This window comes from Bombina bombina, chromosome 3, assembly GCF_027579735.1.
Source record: "Bombina bombina isolate aBomBom1 chromosome 3, aBomBom1.pri, whole genome shotgun sequence".
Lineage (NCBI taxonomy): Eukaryota > Metazoa > Chordata > Amphibia > Anura > Bombinatoridae > Bombina > Bombina bombina.
The window spans coordinates 554,783,266-554,796,719 of record NC_069501.1 but is presented as its reverse complement, the minus strand read 5'-3'; the positions used below and the strand labels follow the sequence as shown (position 1 = coordinate 554,796,719).

Genomic DNA, 13,454 nt, shown 5'->3' with positions numbered 1-13,454 from the left:
GCTCTGCTGTGGTGCTCTTTGCCGCCTCCTGCTGGGCAGGAGAGGTAATCCCATTAGTAATTAAGATGATCAGTGGACTCATCGTGTCAAAAAAGGAATACATTTATCAGGTAAGCATACATTTTGTTTTTTTTAAAAACACAATTTATGCTTACCTGATAAATTTATTTCTCTTGTGGTGTATCCAGTCCACGGATCATCCATTACTTGTGGGATATTCTCATTCCCAATAGGAAGTTGCAAGAGGACACCCACAGCAGAACTGTAATATAGCTCCTCCCCTAACTGTCATAGCCAGTCATTCGACCGAAAACAAGCCGAGAAAGGAGGAACCATAGGGTGCAGTGGTTACTGTAGTTTAAATTTAAAAATTACCTGCCTTAAAATGACAGGGCGGGCCGTGGACTGGATACACCACAAGAGAAATAAATTTATCAGGTAAGCATAAATTGTGTTTTCTCTTGTAAGGTGTATCCAGTCCACGGATCATCCATTACTTGTGGGATACCAATACCAAAGCTAAAGTACACGGATGAAGGGAGGGACAAGGCAGGAACTTAAATGGAAGGAACCACTGCCCGTAAAACCTTTCTCCCAAATATAGCCTCCGAAGAAGCAAAAGTATCAAATTTGTAAAATTTTGAAAAAATATGAAGCGAAGACCAAGTCGTCGCCTTGCAAATCTGATCAAAAGAAGCCTCATTTTTAAAGGCCCAAGTGGAAGCCACAGCTCTAGTGGAATGAGCTGTAATCCTTTCAGGAGGTTGCTGTCCAGCAGTCTCATAGGCTAAGCGGATTAAGCTTCTTAGTCAAAAAGAAAAAGAGGTTGCCGAAGCCTTTTGACCTCTCCTCTGTCCAGAGTAGACAACAAACAAAGCAGATGTTTGACGAAAATCTTTAGTAGCTTGTAAGTAAAACTTTAAAGCACGGACCACGTCCAAATTGTGTAACACAAGGATGGAACGACAATCTCTTGATTGATATTCTTGTTAGATACCACCTTAGGTAAGAACCCAGGTTTGGTACGCAGGACTACCTTATCCGTATGAAAAATCAGATAAGGAGAATCACATTGTAAGGCAGATAGCTCAGAGACTCTACGAGCCGAGGAAATAGCTACCAAAAAAAGAACTTTCCAAGATAAAAGCTTGATATCTATGGAATGAAGAGGTTCAAACGGAACTCCTTGAAGAACCTTAAGAACCAAGTTTAAGCTCCATGGTGGAGCAACAGGTTTAAACACAGGCTTGATTCTAACTAAAGCCTGACAAAATGCCTGAACGTCTGGAACATCTGCCAGACGCTTAACTAGCTGACAATCCTTTTTCCAAACCTTCTTGGAGAAAAGATAATATCCTAGCAATCCTAACCTTACTCCATGAGTAACAGTGTTAATTTTGACGGCAAATTTCAATTTAGTCTTAGTTTTAGTCTTTTGACTAAAATGCCATTTTAGTTTTAGTCGTATTTTAGTCATCTGAATTGTTTTAGTTTTAGTCTAGTTTTAGTCCACTGAATCTCCAGTAGATTTTAGTCGACTAAAATCTAAGGGGTTTAGTTAAAGTGTAATGCATTATTTAAGCATTTCTCTATAATTTGCAAACTGATTATATACTCCAGGAGTAAACACAACACCTGTTAATATTTATGGTATTAAGGTTTAAACATGCAATACAGACACAAATTTAGCCGTTGTGATATGCAACATCTTTATTAAACTTAAAATTAAATAAAACCAAGTTTCATAAACAAACAGACGTGCAACTTTAAAATATAAAAAAACAAAACTGTAAATTGTATTGGCTTTATTGAACATATTACCCAGCATAAAACCTTTAACAGTTCTCTGCTAATAATTAAAACAAGAATCAAGTAACTCAACACAGCAAAAAGTTTCTGCAGCTAGCACAGGCACAGCATAACTTAAACCATTATTCGTGGGTTATGCTTATTTCTATAGGAAGAATCAATTGATTGTTCACAGATTTGAAAAATTTTCGGCAACGATATTAGCACTGCTCTAGAACTTCCAAACTCATTATATACTCCTGGAGTAAAGGTTTATTAACCTGTTTTTATTTATGGTATTAAGGTTTGAACATGCAATACAAATTTAACAGATTTAACTGTTGTGGTATATAACATGTCTTTATATATCTTAAAATTTAATAAAATTAAGTTTCGTAAATTTTACAAAAGAGCAGTAATTGGATATGGATTGATTATAACACCTTGCATAAAATGTTTTTGTCAGCAAATTTTGATTTAGTTTTAGTCATAGTCTTTTGACTAAAATGTCATTGTGATTTAGTTTTAGTCATAGTCTTTTGACTAAAATGTCATTTTAGTTTTAGTCGTATTTTAGTCATCAGAATTTCTTTAGTTTTATAGTCATTTTAGTCTAGTTTTAGTCGACGAAATTAACACTGATGAGTAACCCTTGGATTCACACCAATAAAGATATCTACGCCATACCTTATGGTAAATTTTCCTAGTGACAGGCTTTCGTGCCTGTCTTAAGGTATCAATAACTGACTCGGAGAAGCCACGGTTTGATAAAATCAAGCGTTCAATCTCCAGGCAGTCAGCCTCAGAGAAATTAGATTTGGATGGTTGAAAGGACCCTGAAGTAGAAGGTCCTGTTTCAGAGGCAGAGACCATGGTGGAAAGGATGACATGTCCACTAGATCTGCATACCAGGTCCTGCGTGGCCACGCAGGTGCTATCAGAATCACCGATTCTCTCTCCTGCTTGATCTTGGCAATCAGTCGAGGGAGCAGAGGAAAGAAACGGTGGAAACACATAAGCCAGGTTGAAAGACCAGGGCGCTGCTAGAGCATCTATCAGTGTCGCCTTGGGATCCCTGGACCTGGATCCGTAACACGGAAGCTTGGCGTTCTGGCGAGAATCCATGAGATCCAGTTCTGGTTTGCCCCAAGGATGAATCAGTTGTGCAAATGCCTCCGGATGGAGTTCCCACTCTCCCGGAGGAAAAGTCTGACGACTTAGAAAATCCGCCTCCCAGTGCTCTACACCTGGGATATGGATAGCTGATAGGTGGCAAGAGTGAATCTCTGCCCAGCAAATTATTTTTTAAACTTCTAACATCTCTAGGGAACTTCTCGTTCCCCCTTGATGGTTGATGTAAGCTACAGTCGTGATGTTGTCCGACTGAAATCTGATGTACCTCAGAGTTGCTAACTGAGGCCAAGCCTGAAGAGCCTTGAATATCGCTCTTAGTTCCAGAATATTTAATGGAAGGAGAGACTCCTCCTGAGTCCACGATCCCTGAGCCTTCAGGGAGTTCCAGTCTGCACCCCAACCTAGAAGGCTGGCATCTGTCGTAACAATTGTCCAATCTGGCCTGCGAAAGGTCATACCTTTGGACAGATGGACCCGAGATAGCCACCAGAGAAGAGAATCCCTGGTCTCTTGGTCCAGATTCAGTTGAGGGGACAAATCTGTGTAATCCCCGCTCCACTGACTGAGCATGCATAGTTGCAGCGGTCTGAGATGTAAGCGTGCAAACGGCACTATGTCCATTGCCGCTACCATTAAGCCGATTACTTCCATACACTGAACCACCGAAGGGCGCGGAATGGAATGAAGAACCCGGCAGGAATTTAGAAGCTTTGATAACCTGGACTCCGTCAGGTGAATTTTCATTTCTACAGAATCTATCAGAGTCCCTAGAAAGGAAACTCTTGTGAGTGGGGATAGAGAACTCTTTTCCTCGTTCACTTTCCACCCATGCGACCACAGAAATGCCAGTACTACGTCCGTATGAGACTTGGCAATTTGGAAGTTTGACGCCTGTATCAGGATGTCGTCTAAATAAGGGGCTACTGCTATGCCCCACGGCCTTAGGACCGCCATAAGTGACCCTAGAACCTTTGTAAAGATTCTTGGGGCTGTAGCTAATCCCAAGGGAAGAGCTACAACTGGTAATGCCTGTCTTAAAAGGCAAACCTGAGAAACCGATGATCTTTGTGTATCGGAATGTGAAGATAAGCATCCTTTAGATCCACTGTAGTCATATATTGACCCTCCTGGATCAGTGGTAGGATGGTATGAATAGTCTCCATCTTGAATGATGGAACTCTGAGGAATTTGTTTAAGATCTTTAGATACAAAATTGGTCTGAAGGTTCCCTCTTTTTTGGGAACCACAAACAGATTTGAGTAAAAACCCTGTCCCTGTTCCTCCTTTGGAACTGGATGGATCACTCCCATAACTAGGAGGACTCGTACACAGTGTAAGAATGCCTCTCTTTATCTGGTGTGCAGATAATTGTGAAAGGTGAAATCTCCCTTTTGGGGGGGAAGCTTTGAAGTCCAGAAGATATCCCTGGGATATAATTTCCAACGCCCAGGGATCCTGAACATCTCTTGCCCACGCCTGGGCAAAGAGTGAAAGTCTGCCCCCTACTAGATCCGTTCCCGGATAGGGGGCCGTTCCTTCATGCTGTCTTAGAGGCAGCAGCAGGCTTTTTTACCTGCTTACCTTTTTTCCATGTCAGGTTTGGTCTCCAGACTGTCTTGGATTGAGCAAAAGTTCCCTCTTGTTTATTATTAGAGGAAGTTGATGCCGCACCTGCCTTGAAGTTTTGAAAGGCACGAAAATTAGACTGTTTGGCCCTAGATTTGGACCTGTCCTGAGGAAGGGCATGACCTTTTCCTCCAGTGATATCAGCAATAATCTCCTTCAACCAGGCCCGAATAGGGTCTGCCCCTTTAAAGGAATGTTAAGTAGCTTAGATTTTGAAGTCACGTCAGCTGACCATGATCTAAGCCATAGCGCTCTGCGCGCCTGTATAGCAAAACCAGAATTCTTAGCCGTTAGTTTAGTCAAATGAACAATGGCATCAGAATAAAAGAATTGGCTAGCTTAAGTGCTCTAAGTTTGCCAAGTATGTCATCCAATGGAGTCGCTACCTGTAAAGCCTCTTCCAGAGACTCAAACCAGTACGCCGCAGCAGCAGTGACAGGGGCAATGCATGCAAGGGGCTGTAGGATAAAACCTTGTTGAATAAATATTTTCTTAAGGTAACCTCTAATTTTTTATCCATTGGATCTAAAAAAAAAAAAAACACAACTGTCCTCGACAGGGATAGTAGTACGCTTTACTAGAGTAGAAACTGCTCCCTCCACCTTAGGGACTGTCTGCCATAAGTCCCATGTGATGGCGTCTATTGGAAACATTTTTCTAAAAATAGGAGGGGAAGAGAACGGCACACCTGGTCTATCCCATTCCTTATTAATAATTTCTGTAAACCTTTTAGGTATTTGGAAAAACATCAGTACACACCGGCACTGCAAAGTATTTATCCAGTCTACACAATTTCTCTGGCACTGCAATGGTATCACAGTCATTCAGAGCAGCTAAAACCTCCCTAAGCAACACGCGGAGGTGTTCAAGCTTAAATTTAAATGTAGAAATATTAGAATCAGGTATCTTTCCTGAGTCATTATCACCCACTGACTGAAGCTCTGTTTCCTCAGCTTCTGCATATTGTGAGGCAGTATCAGACATGGTTCTTAAAGCGTCAGTATGCTCTGCATTTTGTCTCACCCCAGAGCTATCTCGCTTACCTCTAAGTTCAGGTAGTCTGGCTAATACCGCTGACAGTGTATTATCCATGACTGCCACCATGTCTTGTAAAGTAAACGCTATGGGCGCCCTAGATGTACTTGGCGCAATTTGAGCGTGAGTCCCTTAAGCGGGAGTCAAAGGGTCTGACACGTGGGGAAAGTTAGTCGGCATAACTTCCCCCTCGTCAGATTCCTCTGGTGATACATTTTTTAAAGACAGAAAATTATCTTTATTGCATAAAATGAAATCAGTACATTTGGTACACATTCTAAGAGGGGGTTCCACCATGGCTTTTAAACATAATAAACAAGGAGTTTCTTCTATGTCAGACATGTTTATACAGAATAGCAATGAGACTAGCAAGCTTGGAAAACACTTTAAATCAAGTTAACAAGCAAATATAAAAAACGGTACTGTGCCTTTAAGAGAAACAAATTTTGTCAGAATTTGAAAAACAGTGGAAATTGTTTCTAGTCAAAATTTAAGCCAGCCATGTGGAAAAAACTAGGCCCCAATAAAGTTTTATCACCAAAGCATATATAAAAACGATTAAACATGCCAGCAAACGTTTTATATTGTAAATATCATAAGGGTATTACCCCTGGGAGTAAGCATGATACCAGTCGTTATTAAATCACTGTATTCAGGCTTAACTTACATTAATCCGGTATCAGCAGCATTTTCTAGTGTTTTCCATCTCTAGAAAAAATTATAACTGCACATACCTGATAGCAGAATAAACTGCACGCCATTCTCTCGCTGAAGTTACCTCATCTGTGTAATCCCATCAGACATATGTGAGAATAGCAATGGATCTTAGTTACAACCTGCTAAGATCATAGAAACCTCAGGCAGATTCTTCTTCTATTTACTGCCTGAGATAAAATAGCACAACTCCGGTACTATTTAAAAATAACAAACTTTTGATTGAAGAAAATAAACTAGCTATATTTAACCACTCTCTCCTACAACGCCCTTGCTTGTTGAGAGTTGCAAGAGAATGACTGGCTATGACAGTTAGGGGAGGAGCTATATTACAGCTCTGCTGTGGATGCCCTCTTGCAACTTCCTGTTGGGAATGAGAATATCCCACAAGTAATGGATGATCCGTGGACTGGATACACCTTACAAGAGAAATGGCGATCTACAAAACTTTTATTCAAAGAAAAATCTAGTCTATAATGTCCCTTTAAGAATCTAAACATGTAAAGGGACATTAAACTCAAATAAATAGTAGATAGAATGATGCATTAAACGAAAAGTTTAGTCTGAGAATAACGTGTAGATGTATTTTTAGTGTATAAAACAATGGGAACAATTAGGGACAGTTATAAATAGGTCACTAGAGTGTGCAGCCAATGGATGTGTGAAATAAAGCAGTGTAAGTATATTGCAGAGTTTTTTTTATACATATGATTTATCATTTTATATTACCATCTCAAAGTGTTAAATTTTTGCTTTAACAAGCTAAGACAGTTTATTTTAAAAAATAAAACCAGTAAACACCTTGTAATTATGAGACATTTCTGTTGTCTTGCTATAGAATAACATATTTAACGTTTTTAAACAACATTATTATTTGTCGATAGTTAAACTCTAGTCTGCTGATTATAAGGATGGTACAGTCATTAAAGGCACAGTCTACTCCAGAATTCTTATAGTTTAAAAAGGTAGATAATCCCTTTTATTATCCATTCCCCAGTTTTGCATAACCAACACTGTTATATTAATATACTTTTTACCTCTGTGATTAACTTGTATCTAAGCTTCTGAAGACTGCCTCCCTATCTCAGATCTCTTTACAGACTTGCATTTCAGGCAGTGAATGTGCTTACTCTTAAATAACTTCACGGATGTGAACACAATGTTATCTATGTGGCTCACATGAGCTAACACCCTCTAGCAGTGAAAAACTGTCAAATGCATTCAGATAAGAGGCGGCCTTCAAGAGCTTAGCAATTGGCATATGAGCCAATTCTAGGTTAGCTTATCTAAGAATACCAAGAAGACAAAGCAAATTTGATGATAAAAGTAAATTGGAATGTTGTTTAAAATTGAATGCCCTATCTGAATCATGAAAGTTTAATTCTAACTAGACTATCCCTATATATGTATATATAATCTCTGAGTTAGCCTTGAAAATTCAGCAGGGTGAATTGCATGAAAAGGGGACAAAAAAATATATTGGAAAGTTGTTTTGCTACACATAACAAAACTTTTTATATTCTAATGTCATGGTGTTTACGTCCCCTTTTTAATGCTCTAAAATCTCAGCTTAGTGTACTGTATAAAATTAATTTAGAATGCAATGAGCGCTCATGAACACCAAACTTTTCATTTACTTATTTAGATTTTTACACATCACATCTGTTAAATTAAAAAGCTTAAGATAACGTGTTTAAAAAATAAAGTGTAAGTTTAGTCCATAAATTCTGTACACTAACATGAAGTTTAGATTTGAATTATTTTTGGCAAGTTGCTTAGATTTATATTCCCCCTCTATCATTGCCATTTTTTTCAGCAAGAGCTTTTATTTGCACAGTTTCATAATGAATAGTTACAGGCAGATGATTACCAGTTACATTTTTGTAAATATATAATATATATTTATTTTATTCCGATATGACGGGTGCTTTTTTTTGTTTTTTTTGTTTTTGTTTTCTAAAGTTAATATTAATTTATGATTTGGGATTTTTTTTTTGTTCTTCTCCTATTAGGTATGATGATTATTACTATTACCCTCCACCTCGTATGCCCCCTCCAGGTAGGGGCAGAGGGCGTGGGGGCAGAGGAGGGTATCCCTATCCCCAAGATTATTATGGATATGAAGATTATTATGATGATTACTACGCATATGACTACCATGATTACCGTGGAGGTTATGATGATCCATACTATGGTTATGACGATGGGTATCCTGTAAGAGGAAGAGGTGGGCGGGGTGGACGAGGTGCTCCTCCACCGCCTAGAGGCAGAGCCGCTCCTCCTCAGCGGGGCGGACGCTCAACTTATGCCCCCAGAGGATCACCTATGGGCCCACCACGAGGATCGAGAGGTGGTCGAGGAGGACCTTCACAACAGCGAGGTCGTAGTTCACGGGGCAACAGAGGTAACAGAGGTGGAAATGTTGGTGGAAAGAGAAAAGCGGATGGTTATAATCAGCCAGATTCCAAACGTCGTCAGACAAACAATCAGCAGAATTGGGGGACCCAGCCCATTGCCCAGCAACCACTGCAACAAGGCGGTGATTACACTGGTAACTATGGTTACAGTAATGACAACCAGGAGTTTTATCAAGATTCTTATGGGCAGCAGTGGAAGTAGGCAGTGTTACAAGTTTTCATTTGTCAAACACCTACGTAAACACATCCCTCGTTAGCAATTACGTGTAATTTGTAGTAAATGCATCACTATACTGTGTGTGTGTGTGTGTATATATAATGTGTATGTATATATATATATATATATATATATATATATATATGTATATATATATATGTATGTGTGTGTATATATATATATAATTTGAATTTTTTTGTTAGTCTGCATCCTTACAGTATTCTCTGGTAAGATAATGCATTTTAAGAAATGCGCCCTTTGTACTTTAAAGGACTAAGTACTATAGGGCAGGTGCTGAGGAAAGAACTCCCTTTGTGTTAGGGAGTTTATTTTTCTACTAATAACCCCCCCCCCCCCCCCCCCCCCCCACCCTGTGATGTTTTAACTGCATCCTTTTCAACATGAAGTCTTTGTTGTGGCATTATGTTCAGGCGGACTGCATCACTAGGGTTTAACCGTCCTTTTTTCCTGAACACATTTGTTTGTTAGTGGCCACCTGATCCAGAATACTGGTAAATACCTGTGTTTTTATTGGTTTTTAGGATTTTTTTTTTTGTTTTTGTGGGTTTCTTAAGATGTCCAGGGACAAAGTTTAATCATGAATTTTGTGTTTTTCACCATTTATTCCTTGGATGTGGTGTATTTGTTATAGGATTAAGCTGTACATAAACTAAAATGCTAGTTCTGTCTTTAATAGTTTTAAAAATCTATGAAAGTTTTAAAGTTTCTTGTATTAAGTAATGACTGTATGTTTTGCATTCCTAGAAATAGGTTAACTGTATATTATTATTATTATTATTTTTTTTTAAATTAATGGTTTCACTTTTTTGAAGAAAGACTGCCCTACAAATTTGTTTGGCTTGGATGCCGGAAGCATAAACAAATTGTTCTGTGACTGTATTTCCAGTTTTCTTGTTTATGTACAATTTCAATAAAACTCCAAAAAAACAAACAAAAAAAAAACAAAAAAAAACTTCTGCAAACAACCTCACCTATTTCAAATCACGGTTGTATACTATTAAACAATCAAAAGATAAACAAAAAAAATGAGTTGTGATTCTTGCAACAAACACTACAAGTTGACTGAACTGCATATGTGAGTGATCAAATCTGCTTTGCAAATGAAGTTGTAAGATTTTTTTTTCGGTCTGTTTAAAACAAAACAAAACAAATCTGTGCTATGGAAAAATACACACTGTTGCCAAATCTTTACATTTCAAGTTTATTTTGACATCAAGGAAGAGTTGGATTTGAACACCAGTTGACTATCACTATCTAAATTGTTTAACATGTGATTGCCTGTGCTACTGTTCCAGAGGAGAAGGAATGTAACTATATGTTGGTTACCACTATAAGAATACATTACACAGTTTTCAAATAGATTAAAATATTTAACAATTAAAAAACAAAAGATAAAACAAATAAACCAAACAGAATGCATATATATATATATATATCATTTTTAAAAGTGTACCAGAATAACATTTTGTAGGCAACTGTACAGAAGATTACTTTCATTTTTTCAAATTTAACTTAGTACAGAACAGTGCTTTTTATTATGGTAGATTAATATCATATGTATAAATTATTTTGACAATACCATTTAGCTTATATCTACTTTCCCAACAGTAAAAACAATTTTAACCACATAATGAACATTTGTGGAATTATTGTTCTACAGTCAAAAATGTTTCTCCTAATATGCAGAAGAGGAACTTTTTTTTTTTTTCTTTTTTTTTTTAAAAAAAATGGTTTCTGTAAAATTACTTTCAAAGCACTGCCTCCTGTAGCTATGCCAGTGGTCGACAAATTAGTTTAAAATTTAGGAGCCAGACAGTGGTAATTGTATATAGAAATATGGAGAATAACCCAGACAGGAGCCAGAGATAAAATTCTAGGAGCTGGTGGATACCTGGCTCCTGGGTTTGTCGAACCATGAGCTATGCAAATATATTCTTCATATAGGTATTCTTGTTAATATATGGAATGCCTAAATATCCTAATAAACATCTACAGCACAAGTTTGCAAAAACTATTGCATCACAAGCTTGTCTTGTGTTGCTCCACCATTCTCAAGTACAGAATGTGGTTTTGATGGCTTCTCCACTTCTTTGCAAATAATGCACAAAATATTGTTTTCTAGTCCTAAGTAGACAAAAATTAAATGGATAAAAGTTCAAAATTAAAATGTGCATGGGTGCATTTCAGTTTGAAATGGAAGTATATTGCAAAAATGTTTTTAGTAAAAGTTATTACTGCTTTTCTGCAGCATACGCACATATCCTGTAAGGGCCTGTGCACCTGTATTCAAACTCCATGACCGCTTAGAGAGTCAGCGGTGGCTTGTATAAAACAAATTAAGACTTCATAGAAGCAATACACATCACTACCGCCTCTCTGAGCAGGCATGGTGTTTTAATACACACACACGCACAAAAACTTTTACTAGAAGCCTTTTTCTAATGGAAGTATAATACAAAAATGCTTCTATTTAAATTTTAACCTTTCTATCCATTTAAATAAATTATAAAGTGGGAACAAGAAGCAGTAGACTTTTTAAAATCTGTTTGTTTTTTTATTAAAATTGATATTGCTTTCAAATAGAGAGGTTTCAGTCTCAATTTGATATAGTACCTGTCTGTTTTATCCTTAGTGTTTAAATGTTCTATGCTACAGGATTAAATTTCACCTGCATATACTAAATGTCCAGTCTACATGCACTCTGTCCTGCAGAATATCTCCACTATGCCTTTTATCAAGAGATTACTTGCTAGACAGTTAACTTTTTTTGAAGTCATAGTCACGTTCACTTTTACAGAGCCTATTTTATTTGAGTAATGAATAGGTAAAGTTGTTCAGGTTAGACAGACAGCATATTATGTTTGCTAACTTTTAAATGGGAAAATTGTCCTTTTCTCCTCAGAAATCAATATCAGGCTAAAACTGCACATGAGGAAAATTTAACATGCAAACTAAATCACTGGTGTTCTGAAATATATAATTTTATAAATAAAAAACAAATTCATAACAACGTTGGTAAAATAGTAAACTGCAAGAAAGAAAAGCCTGCTTTGTAAGAGCTTTCAAACCCAGTTCTTTACAAACTGGTTGACTACTTTGTTGGTTTTAAACATACATTTTCAGTTTTCTTTATAAATTGATTTAATTAACCTTTCAGAATCATTGTTTTGGAAAGGTCTATTAAGTTTCATGAACTTTTATGATCCATTATATGCAAAGGAGCAAGAAGAATTCAAGCTTCCGAAAAGTAAGATTTAATTTGTGGTAATCAAAAATTTGTGATTTATTGCTACAGTCAATGTTTCATCATGTGAAAATTGCTCTTAATCTATAAAAATAAAGGGTTTTAAATCATAACCTAAATCAAACCTGGGAAAAACTGTAAAAATCAGCTTTTCTCAAGTGTGTTAATGCTTTCACAATTGTTTTTGTAATATTTGTCGTTGGTTTTAATTTACTTGGCATCTTAGAGGGCCTCCTGTGGCTACAGAAGGGGCTTATTTGAGTCATTGGATGCTTCAATACTAAAAGAAATGGAAAAAAAATAAGTCAACACTTTGTAATTATAAAAATATTTGATCACTCATTTAAAGCAGTTACATCAAAAAGAAAAATGAATGTTTTATGTATGAAAACTAAATTCATGTTCTAAACAGGTCCGAGCAGAGGATATTAAGTCAGTTCAAAGCTCTGAATACTGACTGGATTCATATACCCTTGAGATCAAGATCTGCATCAAGAATCTGCCATCCAAATTGTCACTGTATTTTTCATTGTAAATAAACTTGATTTTTAAATGGCATTAAACATTGAAATTTTAGCTTAGGGTTTAAATTTAATTGTGCAGAAACATTTTATTCTTTTTAGATGAAACAGGTGTTTGCATTTTAATAAAGCACTGATCTAGTATCTTAGAAAACAATAGTCTTTGAAAATGTCATTGTACAGCTCACCTTCTATCTTGAATTTAGATATGAAGGTTTTTAATGTACTGTATTATTTGGCCTATAAGATAATACAAGATACATTACAATTTTTATGTTAATTTTATGTGAAACAATATAAAGGGCTATTTTTTATCAAGTGTTTTATATTTCAAATGAATAATGTACATAGATAATTTTTCTGATCTTTCAAATTAAGAGTGGAACATTTTAGTTTTTGTACAGAACCTCTGAGATTGTAGCTCAATTGTGTTTTTAAATTACCATAATTTTTAAAGACTGTAGTTTGTTGTTTAATGAAAATGGACTTTTATTTCTAGGTGGTAAGAGTCCACAAAATTCTTACTCGTAGGAATCCACTTCCTGGCCACTAGGAGGAGGCAAAGACACCCCACAGCATAGCTTTAAGTATCCCTCCTACTTCTATCTCTCTCACTTAGTTCTTTGCCTCATCAAGGAGAAGGCAAGTCTAGAGGTGTTTAAGATTTCTTGAAGAATTACAGGGATATTAATCCCAGACTTTCCCTCAATGGATTGTTCCTAGAAGAGAGGGACATA

General features: G+C 36.8%; 1 protein-coding gene across 1 annotated transcript in view; it reads left to right on the top strand.

The window, feature by feature from the left end:
- Window positions 1-9,978, top strand: part of HNRNPR (heterogeneous nuclear ribonucleoprotein R) — a 175,570-nt gene extending 165,592 nt beyond the window's left edge. The window contains exon 9 of the mRNA XM_053707075.1: window positions 8,310-9,978. Coding sequence (XP_053563050.1) covers window positions 8,310-8,916 — 607 coding nt within the window. The 3' untranslated portion in view covers window positions 8,917-9,978. The remainder of the gene's footprint in view (window positions 1-8,309) is intronic.
- The last annotated feature ends 3,476 nt before the right edge of the window (window positions 9,979-13,454 follow it).